Below are 21,076 nucleotides of genomic sequence, written 5' to 3'. Positions count from 1 at the left end.
ATAGTATTGTTTATTTTCATTAGGCTGTTAATAGACATTGTAGTTTGCTTAATGTAGTCTTACCATGCTATTGTTATTGTTATTATATTATTGATTGAATGGACATTATTGTTTATTGTTGCTATTTTCCTTCATTATTCCATTAGGCTATTGATTGAATTTACATTGTTGTTTATTATTGCTATTCTCCTTAATAGTCTGACCAACATTTTAAATTGTTCCCTGTTAAATTTAAGTATTATATTGTTTTGTATTTGTATATCTCTTTGGACAAAGGCATCTGCCAAATCCCATAACCATTTACAAAACAAAGAGTGATAACTGAAAAATAATCCAAACTGATTTAATGAAAGTTATTTGGGCATGTCTTGACTTAACATCACACAAGGCATCAAGTTCCAACCTTTCAAATGTTTGAGCTGGAGCTTTCATTAAGTGTACTGTAAAACCGTAACATTCCCTTACAATAGCATTTCAGTCAAATCCACACATATGAAGAATGGCACATTTATGCCTGGTGCAGTTCAGCAATCTTCTTTGCATGTTCAATCAAGGAGTTGTATCGCAGTGTCTTGGTCTTCCATGCATTTGGGATCCCTTCAGGTCCAACCTAAAAAAGAACAGTAAACCTCTCATGTGACTCACGCATTTACTACACATTACAAGTACATACGATTGCATTTCCTCCCAGGACATACCTGAGCACCAATACAAGCCCCAATGAAGGAGCTCCTGCTACAGGTGCAACCCCCACAGCTCATGGTCTCTCTCACAGCCTGTTCAAAACTTGTGGCTGTCAGAACCCCATGCAGAGCTGCTTGGAATGCACCAGGCAAACCTGAACACATGAAACACAAGGTGAAGTGGCAGCAGTAGACTATGACCATCATAAGAAGGAGGGAACAAGGATTTTATTATAAGTGATGGAAATTATTGGTCACTTTTAGGAGACAAACATTATCATCCATACCTCAGGCATTTGTGAAAACAGTGGGAATCAGCTCCTTAGGTGTCTTAGAAAGCTGTTCTTTCACTTGATAGAGGTGTCCTATGAATCCAACAAACCTTTTTAAAACTTCAACTCTATTTCTCTCTGACTTTGAATGATACAAGATATGTTAAAGAAGAAACAGTGAGGTCTGGACATACCGGCTACAGCTTTATCCAGTTCCTGGGAGTTCTTACGCTTGGGGTCATTAAGTTGCGCAATCACACAATCAAAGGCAGCTGGATCTGCACCCTTCAAAATGAAATGCTCCAAGAACCTAAAATATGATTAAGATGTTCTCAGTGGTCTTTTATTTCTGCATTATGAATATACAGATCAGAAGCATTGCATACACACATCGGCATGACATACACACCTGGCTGCTGCGAGTGTCTCGGCCACACACAGATCGTTGTTCTGGGTAACACGGACTGCATCTTCTACTTTTTCCAGCATGTCTGGTTTCCCAGCATACAGAGCTACAATGGGAGCAAGCTTGGCAATTCCATCAATCTGGTTGTCTTCCTCACAACCTAAAAGACAGGCAGAAAATCAAATGCCATACTTTCCCTTTCTATGCATGCACACCAGATTGCTAATACTGATCCAGTACTGAAATCTATAGGAGGGATAGTTACATTGCAGATAAGGAATCAAACTAGAACATTATGAATCACCTGTGTTTTCTTTTCCAGCGTCCACATTCTTAATGAAACCTTTAATACTTGCATGTCTCCATGGTCCTTCAATGGGCAGCTGTGGTCTTGGACCTTAAAAGCGTCAGTAGCACAAACAATTAAATACAGAGCAATTGGTTATACAGATTGTATCTATACACCATTATGATCCATTATACAACCATCTTCAACATTTACAAAGAAAGGAGCTTCCAAGTCACTCAATGAATTGCAAAAGAAACATGAAACTGAACTGATTCAGTGAAACGATTTACCTCCTTTTTCTCTGTATGGATCATTGACAGGGGTATCATACTCTGATCCTGGCCCAAAGAATTTGTATGTGCGCTGCTTCAGATCATCAGTGTTCAAACCTTTAAGAGTGGTGAGAAGTTTAGTATGTAAAATAAAATGCAAATATGCTTACACTGTTGAAAAAGACACCTGTCTGTCTTCACATTTTAAATGTCTTTGGCACCCCACATGCCGACACACAACTGTGTGCCATGTTCATATTAATAGTTTGCTATTTTATAGATTTTAGCCATAGATAGATAGATAGATAGATACTTTATTGACCTTGAATTTCCCAATCAATAGATAGATAGATCAATAAAGTATCTATCTATCTATCTATGGCTTAAATCTATGAAATAGCAAACTATTAATATGAACATGGCACACAGTTGTGTGTCGGCATGTGGGGTGTCATCAACTGGCTTTAAACGCTCTATCTAAAAGCAACCCTAACTGCAATACCAGCACAGCTATGAGGAAATAAAATATCTTTGTCTGTGCCAGTGAAGTGGTAGAAGTAAAATAGAGTGTGCTGTAACTTTTAGTGGTCCATGAAAACTGCTGGGGTGTAGGAACTGTGAATGAATGAATGAATGAATGAATGAATGAATGACTAGAAACTTGTCCACAAAATGAAAACATACATTACCTTTGCACTCTGACAACGATTCAAGGAGAACATAAGCTTGATCTCCATAGCAACTTTGATTGCCAGTTGCCCTTCTGTAGAAGGGATTTGCAGACTCCGGGCGGAATTCTGGGGGACTATCTTGGGACAAAAGGCTACTGAGCTTCTGCTGGTCATACACCCAGTGTAGGGGTTGTGCTGGCAAAGAAATCAGAGCATCAAGATAACAAGATACTTCCATAATAGATTTGATAGTGGTATCGTGAGTCTGACTACCCTGTCGACTGTTCTCCTGTCTGTTCTGTGACTCCTGCATGGCTCATGAAGGGCTGACCCAGCACACTCAGGAGTCACATCATGCTCATAGCACCAGTATCCTACCCAGTGGGGATGAGACCCCAATCATGCATGTAGCAACAACTTCCCCAGACCCTCACACTTAAGAGACTTTGTTCAGAGTCTCAAAAAAAAAAATCAGTATGCCATCAGGCTGTGCAAAATAGGCTACACTGTTGACACATTTTCATTCTGTCAAAAAATGCTTACCTGCTGCATCTGCAACAGCGGACCCTATGATTGCCCCAATGACTCTGTCGGTCAGAGCCAAGGCCATCTGCCGAATAAAGCCAGAGAAGATGGTTAAACATGGTTAATTTACCAATCATAACTGTGGTCCCCTACAGAGAGTGTTGACTGTAGCACGAGTGACATAACCTGAGCACTCGCGTAGCCTTCTTTCAATGAGAAGGATTGCCACCTCCGGGCAGTAGTAGGCTATTGTCCAGCTGAGTTGATATATTGGGCTACGGTGTTGAAAAGGCTTGGTTTGCACGATCTTGCACAGAACGTTAGCCTATTGCATGCTAAAGTAAAGGACTTTGGACATGGACAGGCCTAATATTACATCAAATGATATGATTACACAACAATATATAGTCAATCTGGTCTGGCTGGTTAGGCTCCTACAAATACCGAAGTAGGCTGCTTCTTTAACCTAGACTCACTGAGTGGAAAGACATTGTAACAGAACATTATTGAAACATAGCTGGGCTAAGTTACAGAAGTAATTTTTCGTTAGAGATAAAACGCTAAAGAGCATGTCATAGGTCGGCCTATAGCCTAGCTAGCTAGTTGTTTGATTTTAGCTACGAACATTGACTGTATAGACTGTAGAACGAAGGATAGCCTACTGCCTTACCTTGTGTAGTCCAAGATAGGCCAAGGCTATCCCCTCAAATCTGTGCCTAAGATGACAGTTTGATGCCTGACACAACAGATTTCGAGCTGTTAAAGCAGAGTGTTTCCGCGAGTTGAAATGCTTCTTCTTCTTCTTCTTCTTCTGTTTCTTGGCAGATTACTTTTTTGAAGTATACCGCCACCAACTGTACAGGAGTGTGTAATACCATGAACGTCATAAAGTCTAGGCTTATATTAATTCAAAGTAGTAAACAAAAAAAACAACAAAAAAAAAATGAGAATAATTATACTCTTCTCATTATACCAGCATTAAGTTGAAATGCTTCCCGACTGCAATTTCACTTCATTGGATAACATTATCACGTGACATGATCCGAACTCCTCCAAAAATCGGGCAACATCTTGTCATGTTTTACAGGCTACATTAGCATTTCACCTATATTTCTATTTTGTGGCATATTGCTAGAACATCCGTTTATGTGATCTTAGAGAGTTAATAACCACGTGATTCTTAAAACCAGTCATCTGTCAGTAGCCTATACCCATACCCACATACAAAAGTAATGACCTTCATTCTTGCTCCAATGCCCGAAACGTTGTCATGTTTGTTTTTGACTTGGTCAGAAATAAACCGGGGGTAAAGACATTCATAAAGCTAGGCTACTACAGGTGATTGACAACATGGCTAATCAGCAAAATACTGTGCCATTATTCATGCTCATTAGAGAGAAAGGACACCCAAAGTATTAAGAAATTGTCCTCACCACCAGCGTGAAGCTGTGCTCAGGCAGGCTGGCCTGCAGGTCCACCAGCACCATCTGAGATGGGCCCAGCCCCGCCAGCACACAAGGATACACATAGGCTACTTAGCAGTAAAGCAAACTTCGTTTGGTGTTTAGCTTTTTCTGTGCAAGTGTGAAGAAAGAAAGATCGAGAAATATTTTAATAAGTAGCAAGAGATAATAAAAAGTGCAGTGTGTACAGTTCATGTGCAAGTGTGTAAAAAAAAAAGCAGTTTATATAGCCTATCACTCATGTCGTACACCCTCAGAGTGGGCAGGTTGGACTCCGGGGTGATCCTGCACACACAGAAATCTTTGTTTTCATTTCTCAGCCTTCAGAAGCTGTCAGGCTGGTAAAGGCATTATCCTGTAATCACTGTGGTACTTTACTTTTTAGCACTGTCATGTGTGCAACTGCAATAGAGAAGGTGGTAGCCTATATGGTGAGTACGGGGAAAGAAAGGGATGTGTGATCTAAGGACCCAGTAGCCTGGCTAGCGCCACCACTTCGGACCCAGGTTGACAAGAGAGCTAATTTCATGGGCCTTGCGCAGATCTGCCTACAGGTGGATGGGCTGGGCTGAGCCTATGCCAACTGAGGAGTCTGTGTGTGCACACATTACTTATCAGCCAAGCAGCCAGTAGCAGAACAACCAACCTGGTCCAAATGACCCAATATATAATTTCATACCAGCTAGTCAGAAAGAGCTTATCAACTCCCCTGTAAATGGACATACATCTCATCCAAATTATAGCTCCGGCAAACCATCAAACATTCATTTAAGAGTTAAGAGAATTGCATGCCCATACACATGAGCCAACACCTGTTTTGCAAACCAAATAGAATAAGTATGGCATCTATCCTTTTGGGCAGGAAGGTTTTAGCAAAATGGCAGCGAGCGGAAAAAACAACTGCTCAAGTGAGTTGTTCAAAACCTTTCTTTTTAGTAAACTCTGTGTACACAAACAATGTTCTAAAGGGTCAAGTTCATGAGTAGAGACCTTGGTGATACGTTGAGCAAAGTTTCATGTTGTGTTGAGCCTTCTTAGTGTTTTAAAAGTAGTGATTTTGATGTGATCATATGGTTCAGTATAATCACTGGTGATTGTGACCGTGACGGGGTGCCATGACTGTAGTTGAGTATGCACTCTGACTGCCATACCAAAGACCCTGGCTCAAGCTACTGGTTTGGCTCAAGCTGTGATCAAGCTGCAGATTTGGCACCCTGGAGATCCGGGTTTGAGACCGGGTGGGGTGACTGCTATCTTCCTCCTTCGCTTGCCGTGAGGCCATTAGAGGCGTGTCCATTGTGTGAGCTGTATGAAGGACCCCCCAGGATAGGTTGACCCCCGTGTGAGGGATCCCAGAAATGGGTGAAGCACTGGTGTGGGGTGCCCCGGGATGCAAGAACACTACTGGTGGATGTGTGAGGGACGCCAGTGTGCTTGGAGCACATGCACAATCTTTCCAAAGGAGAGGAGAGTGTGACAGGGTGCCTATGCTTAAGTATGCACTCTGACTGCCATACCACGCACCAGGCCTGGTTCTTTGGTGTTGCAGTGAAGCTGCAGACCCAGATGTGATGTAATGTCCTGTAAAATAGTGTCGAAACAAATTGGTACTTTCTTGCATATGAATAAAATCCAAGAATTATATCAGTCTGGTTTCAGAGCTCACCACAGTACTGAATCAGCCTTAGTTAAAGTTTTTAATGACCTCCTCATCGCTGCCGATAATGGACATATATCAATATTGGTCCTCCTGGACCTCAGTGCTGCCTTTGACACCATAGACCACAACATACTACTCCACAGGCTTGAACATTCGATAGGCATTAAAGACTCAGCACTCGCTTGGTTTAGATCATACCTTTCCAACCGCAGACAATTTGTACAGGTTCACAATGAACCATCTACCCAGACTATGGTAAAATATGGGGTGCCTCAAGGCTCAGTACTAGGGCCCCTGTTATTTTCTCTCTATATGCTTCCTCTAGGCTCAGAAATTAGGAAACATGGCATTAAATTTCATTCTTATGCAGACGATACACAACTATACCTTTCCATAAAACCTGACGAATTGACTCCGTTAGCCAAACTTGACACATGTATACGAGACATAAAGACATGGATGACAAACAATTTCCTGCTTTTGAACTCCGATAAAACAGAAGTCATGGTTTTAGGTCCTAAAAAGATGAGGGATATCCTATCCTCATCACAGGCTACATTTACTGATCTCCGACTGTCCTCATCCACATGTGTTAAAAATCTAGGAGTTACAATTGACCAAGACCTATCACTAAGTAATCACATAAAACAGATTACCAAAGTTTTATTCTATCATTTAAGGAACATTTCAAAGATAAGGAAGTCTTTATCCCTACCAGACGCTGAGAAATTAATCCATGCTTTTGTCACCTCAAGGATTGATTATTGCAATGCTCTATACGCTGGCTGCAATAACACCTGTCTAAAGAGCTTACAGCTTATACAAAATGCAGCTGCTCGCACACTCACTAGAACTAAAAAATATGAACATATTTCCCCTATCCTGGCATCTCTACACTGGCTGCCTGTTAGAAGTCGCATTGACTTCAAAATATTACTTCTAACATACAAAGCCATTTCACTAGTTCGCCCTTCGATATGATTGCTCAGCTAGACTAGAATGTATGGGAGTAGTGAGTGTTTGGCAAGGTAGCTGTCCGTGGTCCTGGAGTGCCTGGAGCGGACATCGCGATAGAGCGATGACCGCTTGCACCCCCTGTGTAAGGAGGATGAGTAACAGGGCAATTGGTGAAATGGAGGAGTAGTGGGAGGAGGGGGGATGATTTCTCGAACGTCTGAGCGTGTGACGTATGGAAAAGGAGGTCGGCTTAAATAGGCCTACCCTGTGGCGGCAGTGGGTGAGTTAATTGCTGTCAATCAACCCGAAGGCTCCTCCCGAACTTTGTTTATAAAACATCATTAATGGCCAGGCACCAGAATATATTAAAGATCTCCTAGTTCCATATAACCCACCCAGACCGCTACGATCACAGAATACTGGCCTTCTTGTAATTCCAAGAATCTCAAAAACTACAGTAGGAGGCAGAGCTTTCAGCTATCGCGCACCCCTCCTCTGGAATAATCTTCCTACCTCAATTCGACTAGCAGACACCCTCCCTATTTTTAAGTCTAGACTTAAAACATACCTCTTTACTACCTCCCATAGTTAGGTATGGTGCGTGGAAATTCACCCACCTCAGGGTTTTTTGGAATGGACCACCCTGCCGAGTCCTCGTGTGACTGGCACCCCAGTCGCACGTGCGATGGTGGTCACTGACCATACCTGCGCTGGTGTCGACTACCCCTCACCATGCCTTAGTTATGCTGCTATAGCATAGTGCTGTCATGGACTTTTCATGTGTCACGCCGTACAACCCCCCCCCTCTCCTCTCCCCCCTTCTCTCTCTCTCTCTCTCAACTCTCCCTCTCTTGCCTATTCCCACCATGGTATACTGTAACAATATATAGTACTACTGATTACTTATTGACATTAACCATTTTGATTTTCAGTAATACTAACCCACTCTACATCTCTCTTTCTTCCCCCTTACTGTACCTCACTTGTGAGGTATATCATCACCAGTCATCAACCATCCGTGTGTTGGCCCTCCTCTCACCCATCTCACCTGAAGTCCCATCCTCGACTGCCCTATTACTGCCCCCTATCTGGACTCCTGGCCCGTACAGCCTAGCGACCCACCACCAGCCTATGACAACTCTGCCCGGATTACTGGCCCATCCACCAACCCACCACATGCCCCTCGAAAACTCCCTTCCCCTGGACAATCCCAACGCTGGACTATTGAACTTTCTGTCACTAAATCAGGAATAACGAATTACCATAACGGATACGTAATCATCCCACCTCTTGTAACTTTCAGCTCAAGTGCTTTTAACACCATGTCTTATTCTCTACACCCGACTATCATATGCATTTGTCATGTATACAGACCTTACTGTCATGTACTGACCCTAGGCAGATGGGTCAGGCCCTTGAGTCGTGGATCTGCTCGAGGTTTCTTCCTATATCTCCAATTCTAGGGAGTTTTTCCTCGCCCCTGTTACCCATGGGCCTCTCTCTTGCTTTCCTTTTCTTCCTTTCTTTCCTTCTTTCTCTGATTGCCTACATTCTGTAAAGCGCCATGATACATGTGTTATGTTTTGGCGCTCTATAAGCACAATAAATTGAAATTGAAATTAAAATGTACACTTGTGCGATTGTTAATCATTTGTCATTTGCCGTAGGTTATATGCCATTTCAATCGCAACTGGTTGAGATGAGGAGTGTGTTCATGTTTTGTCTCTGAGATAAAGTGTCAATTATCTCTGTATGACAAGGCCGGAATATGATGCTGGATTTTACTGGGAAATTACAAGGGGTGGTGGGTGGGTCACAGTAACAATATAGGCCTATTTAAGATCACAGTATTCAGACCGGCGTCAAAACACTAACAACCAGACGGGAATCCTCCCGAAGACAGATGTGCTGAGTGGATTTGCTTTTCAACCAGGAAGTGTCAAATTTGTCTTGAAGTGTTTGTAGCTCTGTAGAAATGATCCATACACACAGCAGAGATTTGTAACTGCAGAATAGACTCATAATTGAAAGACATACTGTATGTAGTAACTGTGGAACGGTTTGTAAATGAAGGACATGGATAATGCAAAAAATTGTTTGTGTAATTTCACAAATGAGTTTTACAGTTACAAATCAGCCAGGCAAGATGCTTTGGGTACAGTATGCATGTCAGTGCACCCTGAGTGTGCGACAGAGGCAGAGTGGGACTGTTTGATTGTAAGTGGGGCATGCCATGAAAAGTTTGGGAACCATTGCTATATTTTAGATGGGTGAAGACTTTTAATGCCATGAAGAAGCCTTTTATTTTCCAACACAAAAACAGACCATTACAAACATTTGTGAAATTCTAAAGAACCTTTGAATTGAATGCTCACACACTTTGATTAACATTCAATTTGTTTTCTTCATTCCATAATCCACATCTTTATCATTAGAGCATTACTAGAGTATGGCTACAAGATTAGTACATACTTGTTGTCTCTCACTCCAGGGCTAAGCACAGGGACCAGTGGGTGAGCTGATCTCACATCATAGAAAGTGCAGAGCAATGAATGGGACTCAGCATCATAGAAGGTCAAAGAATGCCCAAAACAGTCTAAAAACACTCCTAGTATGTTTAATGAAATGGTCACCTGGAGTGGAGTTATTGGTTCAGTGTTAACAAAGAAACCCTTGTCTTCGTCATAACAGAGAAGCCAGCAGCCATTCTGAAGAGTTAAAGGTACTCCTTCCTGTCCTCTCAGTGTGTCAATGCAAACCCCTACAAACCAGGATAGTTTCTTTTCCTCATTTCCCAGTAGTGTTGTCCTGAACTGAATGTGTCTTTACAAAGAACAAAATGGTAAGTATTTAGTGGTTGATCACGGTTTGGTTTAGCACATTGCACTCTTTTTATTTTTATTCTTATTAAGTTGCCCTGTATACTGGCTTCATCCATGTTGGGGCTTTCTGTATAGAGAGACAGAGAGAAAGATTCATATTTCACACAGCACACAAACCTTTCATCTGTTTAAACGTAAGATCCTATTTGATATCATTCAAATGTAAAAATGTTTATGAATTCTGCATATTTACCTTTAAAACCTTTCAATCTGTCCCAGGTCAGTGCATGATTCTGAGGGAAGGCACCTGGAAAGTCAAGAAATCAGATAAATATGAAGAGTCAACTGAAAGTTGTAATCTGAAAGCACAAATTGTGTGAATTTATTGGCTTAATATGTTAACTTGCTATTTCTAACCTGTGAAAGACTTACAGGTACCCAGAAACCTACTAAGCTGTAAAAACACTCATGTAACAAATGCAGTCAAATTTCTGGTTCACGCTGTGGTATAAAATTATCACTAATGTCTGTATACATCATGATGAGACAAAGAGTGTTTAAACGGTAAAACATGTATTTATATAACCTCAAATGACAATCAAGTAATACTCAGACATCATTCTTACATAATAACCTTTTATAACTTTTTAAATAACAAGTTTAACTATTTCTAATAACATAACGAAGCCATCCTACCAGAATGTGCACTCTGTATCCCGATGTCTCTGTTTGCTGCCCTGTGTCTCATTTTGTTGCACTGTGTCTCATGCTGCATTAGCCTAGGCCTTTTAAGTCGGCCTTGAAGCTGCAAGATAACGCGTACACAGGGGAGCTCTACTCATAACAACCTGTAGGAGAGTGCAGGGGGGGCGAACGATATTTAACCCATGCACAATGTATGACCTGAGATCACTCTATACTGTACACCCCTGAACTTTCTGTAAACTTAAGGTGAAAAGTTCGTACCATTGGCAGCAATATTGCTGACTTGCGATAAGAGCGAACAACGATCCTTTCATAACGCCATCTGTGGGTTCGGGGTAGTGTTGTGTCAGCATTGTGGAGGGGTATAAGTAGGAGAGTTCTACCTTTGTTCGGGAGTGCCTTCTCGAGATACACTCACGGTTTATTGCTGTTGGTACTGCTGCTAGCATCAATAAAACCATTTTTGCATCGAATTCTGCCTGCCTGGAAGCTCTTTTATGCTTTAGTTTAAGTTTTATTGGTGATTTTTCTTGAAGTCGTGAGCTAAATTTTCTACTTATCTACTGGCCGATTTGATGACCTTCTACCACGACATTTGGCGAGCCAGCCAGGAGAGGCAACGAGACTCCCGAGGCCTGGGTGCAGCGACTGCACAACAGACACAGGCGCCACAAAAACAAAACAAAGGTAAGCAGAGCCTTTTTATTTTTTCTGCTAATTCGGAGTGTGTCTGAAGTGCAGGAGTCCGCCCAGGTTGACGGTAACAAATTGTCTCTCCTCCAAAAGAACCTAGTATAAATTTCTAAATTTAATTGAAAATGCTAAACACTATTATATGATTATATTATATTATTAAAGCACTGGCAGAATTGGATACAAAATCTTTGTGTTGCATGCTTGCTTTTAACCCTGCTAACCTGCTAAGAAAACCATGGTGCGGAAGTATGAATGAGAAACTGTGTAAATATTGAATTCTATCTTGTGGCTTGCTTTGGGCTAGTTAGACTGCTTTGGCTAAATTCATAGTTATAAAGAGTTGAGAAAAGAAAAATAGAATAAGAATGATCAGACTGTCCCCAATGGTTCATTAGAATGGACACATTTTTTAATCAATTAGTTGTTGTATTCCTTTGTTAAGAGTAGATAGCAGTTTTGGTTAATAGATTCGGCTGGAGTCTGCTTATCATCTTTGTTAACATCGGTTAATCGTCTCAGTTTCAGATTATGTAGGTCCGTGTGTATATATGTGTATGCGCTGGTAGGTATATACAGCAATCGGTTTATACATTACATGCCACGAGAAGTCTATGATCTAAGCCTTATGCAATATTATAGAAAGATTTCTAAGTATTGATCTATGGATATAGGCCTACATGGGTTTTAAGACATCAAGATTTTAATAAATTAGCCCAGAACTGTTAAGTGAAGTTTTTTTTTTTTTTTTTGGAGACGGGTGTAAAAAAGTTTTTGGTATTTGATTGTCATTGTCTGCAGAGACGGGAGGTTAGAAGAATTATAAACCAATGGGCAGAACTACATTTAGGCTACTAAAGTATATACTAGACTAAAAATTAATTTAATTAATAAAATCCCAGAAGTTGTATTAGATTAAGCTATACCGGCATATTAACAATCCCAGTGTCAGTTCTTGTTTTGACTCACTCTAAGCAACTTTGAATTTCTATTTTTTGTCGCCGTGCTTGAATACCAGCTGTCAATTCGCTTTTATATCGGTAGGTTAGTTTTGCTTATTGATGCCAATCTAATTATATCCCTGATCATTGCAAATGAAGTGTAAGATTAAAGGGTTTTGTGAGACGGGACGCCTCTGCTATTAGCTCTTGACGAATAATGGGTCGGGTGAGAGCTATAGTTCAGAACCTAAAAAGATATAATCGCGATGAATTCCGCACGACAAAGATGTCGGATTTCGGGATTATCGCTTGATAGAATCTTAATCGCGGACTAACGTTTCAGTGACATAAGGGTCGCATGAGAGAAGTCACGCTGAGTACTGCGGTGGGCTGCTCATAGACATTGATGTTGTCGTGGGATAGCTGCCGGCAGGTAAAAATTGCCCTAGTCGCTCAGTAAATTTTATGTTTCACATGAGGACAGGTTTGCAATAGTAATTGCTATCCACTCGAGGCGCGCACGGGTGGAGAGGCTGGATAAGGCACACCTCATAGTAAGCTAAAGGATAAGAAGGTATTTGTGTTGGTATTGAAGGGCATTGGTGCGGGGAATAATTGGTGAAATAAAGGTGAATCAGATGTGGTATTACTGCACATTACTTGCTATTATTAATTTCAGTCATTTGTGATTTTTTTTTTCTTTCTTCTAATTAGGCTACTACATGTATTAGTGCTGAGCTTGTGTAGTAGTGAACTAGTATAGTGTTATGTTTTGTTATTAATGAATTAAGGAGGGAATTGGCATTATACTATCACTGAATAAGCATATAACCATTATTAAGAATATATCTTGAGTTATTGTGATAAGGGATAGGAGTGTATACGCAGGTACATTATCTTCCTTCCTTGGTGTTTTGTGTAAACAGGCCGCGCGGGTGAATAGTCAGGGCTGTGATACATTACAAAACACATAGGATTATCCATAGCGGAATATTCTAAATAATAGTAATAATAAAAAAAAAAAGGGAAAAACAAACAAACAAACAAAAAACAGCAGTGCTAAACTGTGGATTCCCAGAACATCGGTTCCATTCTGTGTGCGCTGTTTGGCTTCCCTGGTCTGGATTACATACTGCTATAGGATTGTGTGAGGTGAGACAAGGCGGAAGAACGAATCCGCGGCGGCGTGTCTCTGGTTGTTCCCGGGGGGGTGAGTTTCGGAGGGGTACATATGTTGAGGTTTGAGATCTGATTGAGGATATATTTGTGAGAATACTCACTTTGACTTTGTTTTATGGGGAAGCGCTGTTTTATCACACTGCATTGTATGTTGTAACAGAAACGAGTTGCTGTTTTGGCCACAGCTCACGCTCAACAGGGCGATTACCAGCCAACTCTCTCTATCCAACTTCTCACACACTCGCACCTGCGCGTACACACACACACGCATACGCACATAAACTCCACCTCCCAACTCCCCTAAAAGACACACAACCATAAAAAAAAAAAAAATAAATAAATAAATAAAAAAACAGGTTGTCACCGTATACTGCCCGCTAGGATTTTTTCCGGGGAGTCGATAGTATATTTATTTTGGATTTTTTTTCTTTTTTCCTCCTCCTGTATACCTACAATAATCATAATCCTGGGCTGCAAAATACAGCAATAGAGATTTGTTGAATCTACAGTCTTTTGTGGGTCTACATAGTTAAGGACATCATAACTCAGATGAGTAGGAATATTTAACACACAATCCATCCAGAGTTAGGAAAATATCAGAGGTTAATTGGCATAATAGACTCCTCTCCATAGATATCTATTGATAAATATATATTGGTGTTTTAAAAAAAAAAAAAAAAAAAAAAAAAAGAAGAGAAAGAGAGAGAAAACACCAAGCAACAAACTATAAAATGACCTCCCCAATGGAATTGGTAGTAAAACATCGCCCAGACCAAAAAAAACAAATCCAGTTGTGCATGAAAAAGTGGCATAAAAGAACATCAGGATTGAGACAGTGGCCAGCTAAAGGTTCATTTGAGAAAACACGACTGGATGAAGTAGAAAACAACATAAAACATTATAAATCTAAAGATACCAGTCAACTTAGAGAGGGTAAAAGAGCTATAGAGAGGGAAGTATTAATGTGGTTTAAGCTGATAAGAGAAAAAACCCTAAGAACAAATAAGTTAGTAAGAGAATTAGTGGAAAAGAAGCAATGCCCCCTGGTGGAGAAAACAGAAGAAATAAAAAGAAGTCAGTCAGCTACCACTCCTACGGCTCCTCCTTGGTCAGCTGAGCCGCCGCCTTATCCTACTGAAAAGAACCCCTTCAAAGCAGGACAATTCCCACTCAGACGCAGCGACCAGCGTCAGATGACTGGAGAAATAGCTGGGGAATTGCAGGGAAAATTCACATTCACCATTGAAGGGGAACACGATGACAAAGAAGAACATGAGAGCACAACAACCCAATCATCAGGAAAAGAAAGAAGAGGATCGATCAAGGATGTCCCATGCATCAGCAGATCTTGATGACCTGAACGTAGGGGCAATGAATGAAATGGCGGATGCTCAAGATAGAGTGAATTACAAAAAAGCAGAAAAGGATGGCCCCCCAGCAGGTTATCAAGACAGACAGAATCCTCATGAACCAGATAGACTGGGAGATTGTCTGTTCAGCAGCGGCAAGGACTACAGACACATCCTAACAAGACTGAGCCAAGGACTAAGGGAGGAAGAGGCTGTTGCAGACAATCTGCTCAAAAACAGACGAAACTGGGAGCCCATACATACAGAGCCCAGACAATTTGAAGACAGAAGAACAGAAAACGACACCAGGAGAAAGGAGCCCTTCCCCTCCAGATATGATGGAAGTGATGGAGAAGAAGGAGAACGTTATAGACTCAGGTATGAGGAAACGACCAGAAGGACAAGCTGTAGTCACCATGATGACTTACCACAAATGAGTGAGAAAAGAGACTGCAGGTCCCAATATTCAAGACCAACAGAACCATCTGCGGGCAGAATAAGAACTCAGACACCTGCACAGATGACAGGGAGAATGAGACCCCGGAGTGGGACTGAAGAATACTATTGGATACCAGAGCAAGAGCTACGGACACGGTCAGCACCTCGACTGCCGCAGCAAGGAGGCGCTGGTCTCCCCGCAGCACCGAGACGAACTGAATCTGCAAGAGCCATGAAGTTACAGCTGGAGGGCACTATAATTCCCCAAGAACCTGAATTTGATGAAGACGAGATGGAGCAAACATATGCTGAAAAGGAGAAGATGAACCAGAAAAAACAACGGCGATACTGGCCGGAGCCATTGTGGAGTAGAGGTGAAGGCCGACTCCGAAGATGCCACAGTGATGACAACCTTTTTCAAACCACAGGACAAGAAGGTGCAGGAGCATGTATGCTCCCCATAATTAGCAAAGGGCCAAATCAATCGCCATGTTACGTGCCATGGTCATTCATGGACATGGTGGGCCTGGCAAATAAGCTGCCAGCCCTCACTGAAGGGGCTAACAGGTGGATTACCGCAGTAGAAGAAAGCACAGCGGGAGTCAAATTGGCTCTTGGAGATATAAAAGCTTTGCTAATGCATATGGCTGGAAAAACAATAACAGAGGAAATATTCTCCAACGCCAAATTGCCAGCAGTGGTGTCAGGGAATGCAGCTGATCACGTAGGACTTGGGGGACATCGCAACACCATATGGACAGAACTCAGAAAACAGTATCCAGAGAAGATGGATCCATCAAAACTGGAAGGTGAAAAACTGTCAGGAGATGAATGTCCGGCCAAATTCTTACATAAATTCCAGCGCAAATGGAAAGAAGAAACGGGAGAAGCCTGGAACTCCAATCTCACCACCCAGAGTCTGTTTAAATTGATGGTAAAGAAAGCCATGCCAGCTGAAGTACAAAAGCGACTAGACAATGTAGTCGGCTTGACAAAAATGGACTGGCCTCTGTTCACTGAACACATAGTACATCATGTGGAGAATTATAGAAAAGAAAAGAAAAATACAGAGGAACAGAACAAACAGCTAGCCACCAAGCTGACACAGCTCCAATTAGGCGAACTAACCAAAATACAGAAGAAAGAAAAGGATACGGCTAGGATACAAGCTCCTGTGATAACCACTGCACTGACTGTCACGACTCCTGAAGACAAGGCGATGTCACAAACACCAGTGATAACACCAAACTCAAATCCTCAACAGGCCCAGCAGGGGTTGGAGACATCAGAGCCAACTCAACCAAACACACCTGCTATCCACGTATATGTAAACACTACTGAGCGGTCTCAGTGGGGCAGATTTACACGCGTAAGAGGAAGAGGACGACCAATGCATACTGGTCCTCAACCCACCACGGACTACAGTGACACCCCATTCACATGCTATGGGTGTGGGCAGAGAGGTCACATTAAACGAGACTGTCCCTCTAACACTGACCATCCAGATTCTGGTTGGGAATAGGGATGCCCAGAGAAGCCAGAGGGGGAAACAATGTTGCCAGCCATCTCAACCCAACCACTTGAAGAACCTACCATATCGGTAGCAATACAAAACAAAGAACATGTTTTCATGATAGATACAGGGGCAACATATTCATGCATCGGAAAAAGTGGTTCGAATCTCCCCCTCTCATCGTCCGCCATCAAAACGGTAGGCTTCTCTGGGAAAACACAGATAATACCTCTTACACAACCAGTCCCAATGCGTATTGCAGGAAAAACTATAGTGGCACCACTACTCTACTCAACAGAAACACCTGTGAATCTACTAGGAAGAGACATTCTATGCCCGTTAAAAGCAAGCATAATGTGCACCCAAGATGGGCTTTATGTGGATTTTCCCGAAGACCATTCCATGGAAGAAGCCTCAATGATGATTCAACGCAAAGCCACCACTGACACTGTCCAACCATTGGTCTATTGGCTACGCCTATCCCAGCCAAGCGCTCTACAACAACTGTGGGGCAAATGGGAGCCATGGATTCGAACAAAGATGGACTCGGTGAGCGAACTACGATTACCTCCTCATTGCACCCTCTACTTTGATGAAAAACAACAACAAGAAGACTATAGAGCATGCTGGGAGGAATTAATTAACAAAAATCAGTATCTTATTGCCAGTCAGGATATATTCATAGGACCTCAGGGAGCTGCTACTCCGGTCATCTTACCACCTGAGCTAAGAGGTTGGTTTAAAGTTAGGAACTCTACACCTCATGTCACCTTACTGACAGCGAAAGGACATGAATCACATGCAGTAGGTCCAATGATGAGAGCAGCCCTAGACATACAAGAGTGGAAACCCACAGAAAACCCCTATGTCCACCTGTCACCTGACAAGCAATACATTAGGATAACAACATCAATGTCACATGACGAAGCGGTAGTAGAAGAGGTGCTGCTAAACGAACGACTGCCTACACAGATGTTATTAGCCCCCGATCACATCAAGCTATTGGAACAAATACCACCAGAGCTATGGGCAAAACATAAAACAGATGTAGGCCTCATTAAAGCTGCACAGCCAGTACAAATAAAGCTAAAACCAGGAGCTAGATTACCATATCAAAAGCAATACCCACTTAAACAGAAAGCTATTGAGGGAATACGGCCAACAATTGAAGGATTGATAAAGGCAGGAGTATTAGTAAAAACCAAAAGCTGTTGCAACACGCCAATTTTGCCTATTCCAAAACCTCATTCAGAAGATTATCGCCTAGTACACGATTTGAGAGCCGTGAATTCCATTGTTGAAAGTGAGGTCCAGGTTGTCCCAGACGTATACACAATTCTTTCTCACATCCCACATGATTCTAAATGGTATACAGTGGCCGATTTAACTTCGGCGTTCTTCAGTGTACCGCTACATCCAAACTCTCAACACCTGTTTGCCTTTACCTACTTGGGCGAGCAATACACTTACAATAGGCTTCCACAAGGGCTAGTGAGTAGTCCCGCCCTATTCAATAAAATTCTTGCACAAGATTTACAACACATCCAAAATTATTTAACCAGCACCGTTATACAATATTGTGATGATATCTTGGTGTGTAGTTCCACAAAAGAACAATGCGAAAAAGACTCTGTTATAGTACTTAGAGCACTGGCCAGAGGTGGTCACAAGGTTAGTAAAGAGAAATTACAATTTTGCCAGCAAACAGTTGAATATCTAGGAAGACAATTGAGTGGAGATAGACGGTTGATTGCTGCGTCACAGATCAGGGCTGTTACTGAGGCCCCGCAACCCCAAACAGTGGGACAGATGCTCACCTTTCTGGGAATGGCGGGGTATAGCCGGCCGTGGATTTGTGATTATGCTTATAAAACAGCTCCATTACGAGCCATGATCAGGGCGGCAGGACAAGGTAATAACGTGGCTGCTCTACAGTGGACAACAGAAGCAGAAGCAGCTTTCATATCATTGAAAAGTGATATGAGCTCAGCACCGGCCCTGGGGAACCCAGATTACGCCAAACCATTTCATCTATATGTAGCAGAAAGATCAGGGTTCGCAAATGCAGTTCTAATGCAAGATACACCAGTGGGGAAGCAGGCACTAGCATATTATAGCACTAAATTAAATAATATCGAAGCTGGTCTGCCCCCATGTTATCAGGGGTTAGCAGCAGCTGCCTTTGCTTTTCAAAAGGCCTCATCTGTAACGATGGGTCATCCTGTAACATTATACACGTCCCACCAACTGCATGCACTGCTTACCAGCCCACGGTTTGTGCTGACACGAGCCCGACAAACAGGCTATGAAGTAATCTTGTCAGCACCCGAATTAAACATCCAGCGGTGTGCCACTGTAAATCCAGCCACTAGAATGGTGCTTCCATGTGACGGGACTCCACACGACTGCGTACTGCAGACAGAGGCATTTTTGCGATCCAGAGAAGATTTGCATAATGAACCTATTTCCGCAGACCTTACTTTGTTTGTGGATGGGTCTTGTTACAGAGATGGGGTAGGGAATCATGCCGGATATGGCATAATACAGCTGAACGCAACAGGCACATTTAAGGAAGTTAAAACAGCCAAGATTGCTCAGCCTTGCTCTGCCCAGGTAGCTGAAATAAAAGCTTTAACAGCTGCATGTGAATTAGCAAAAGGAAAACGACTCAACGTATATACGGATAGTGCATATGCCTACGGGGTATGTCATGTCTTTGGAACTACCTGGAAGCAGAGAGGTTTTTGTAGATCAGATGGCACAATGATTAAAAACGGAGAGGCTATCTCAGAATTATTGGAGGCTATGCGCCTTCCATCAGCCTTGGCCATTATTAAATGCCCAGCACATCAGAAAAAGGATAATTTGATAGCTAAGGGGAATAATCTTGCAGACGAAGCCGCCAAACAAGCAGCAGGAGGAGCTGGTATGCTCCCTGTTTTAACTGATAATGATATAACTCCTTTGGTTACATTGTCTTCCCTTATGCAGGCGCAAGAAAAGGCTAGTCTTCAGGAAAAAACTGTATGGGTAAATCGGGGTGCACATAGGGAAATGACGGACGGTCCCGGAAAGGGAATTTGGAGAGGAAGCCTTGGACACTTTGTATTACCAATGTCACTGTTGAACTTCGCCATAAAGAATGCTCATGGTGTGGATCATTGTGCAAGAGGCGAAGTCATAAAACGCCTCCAAAAAGTGTGGTGGTCACCCTTCTTGGCGGCTACAGTAGATAGAGTTTTACACCAATGTGAGGTATGTGCGCAATACAATGTTAGGAAAGCATTTTCAACACCAATTGCACACATCCCACCACCTGATGGACCATTTCGCCACCTAGTGATTGACCATATAGATATGACTCAACGAATAGGAAAAGTGAGATACATCTTTGTGGTTATTTGTCGTTTTAGTAGGTGGATAGAAGCCAAACCTGTAGCCGGACCGGATGCTAAATCAGCTGCAAAGTTTTTGTGTAAAGAAGTTTTTCCACGATTTGGTATCCCGGATACTATCAGCTCAGATAATGGACCCAGCTTTGTGTCGGAAACATTTAAAACAGCATTAAAAATGTTAGGGATTAAGCAGAAATTTGGTTGTGTTTACCACCCACAGTCTCAGGGAGCAGTCGAAAGAGCTAATTCTACGCTGAAATTGAAACTAGCGAAGATCCTAGCAGATACAGCAGGCAGAAGTAAACTGAACTGGGTTAGCGCTCTACCACTAGCACTGCTGTCTATGCGCATGTGTACTAACAGACTAACACATCTAACTCCACATGAAGCCATGAGTGGACGGCCGCTCCCGCTTCCTTATTTACGTGGCCCTTATGAAGGTCCATCACTTGAGCAATTGGAAAATGAAATGGCAAGTTATTTGTCCCACTTGACTAAAATCCACAAAGTTATATTCCAACAGGTGAAAGGAGCCACAGAGAATCGGGAGGCTGATATCGCTGAAGACCTCCAACGGATAGAATCAGGAGACTGGGTATACATTAAGGTGTTCAAAAAGAAGTGGAACCAACCAAGACGAGAAGGTCCCTTTAAGGTTCTTATAGCCACTCCAACAGATCTCAAAGTCGAAGGTAAAAAAGTTTGGTTCCATCTCAATCATTGCTGCAGAGCAAAAAACCCAGACAGACTTGCTGAAACAAACTACGATACTGCAACATCTGAAGCAGAAGGGGACGGCGATGCCTCCCAACTGGAAACAGACCAGACACAGGAAGGGGCCGG

The 21,076-nt window shown here is 42.3% G+C and overlaps 1 protein-coding gene across 1 annotated transcript; it reads right to left on the bottom strand.

Annotated features, from left to right (window-relative positions):
* Positions 1 to 327: 327 nt before the first annotated feature.
* LOC143134091 (crystallin J1C-like) lies at positions 328 to 3,919 on the bottom strand. The gene is made up of 10 exons (XM_076294192.1): positions 3,789 to 3,919; positions 3,137 to 3,203; positions 2,612 to 2,788; positions 1,941 to 2,039; positions 1,666 to 1,758; positions 1,365 to 1,521; positions 1,150 to 1,265; positions 971 to 1,048; positions 699 to 838; positions 328 to 610 (listed from the first exon to the last, which is right to left on the bottom strand). Exons 2-10 carry the CDS (start codon positions 3,201 to 3,203, stop codon positions 509 to 511), a joined length of 1,029 nt encoding a protein of 342 aa, XP_076150307.1. The 5' UTR covers positions 3,789 to 3,919; the 3' UTR covers positions 328 to 508.
* Positions 3,920 to 21,076: the final 17,157 nt, after the last annotated feature.

This window comes from Alosa pseudoharengus, unplaced genomic scaffold, assembly GCF_046254945.1.
Source record: "Alosa pseudoharengus isolate Yale_2024_CS ecotype anadromous, Long Island Sound unplaced genomic scaffold, YU_APseudo_1.1 YU_APseudo_1.1_scf_2, whole genome shotgun sequence".
Taxonomy (NCBI): domain Eukaryota; kingdom Metazoa; phylum Chordata; class Actinopteri; order Clupeiformes; family Clupeidae; genus Alosa; species Alosa pseudoharengus.
This window is presented reverse-complemented; position numbering and strand designations above follow the sequence as displayed.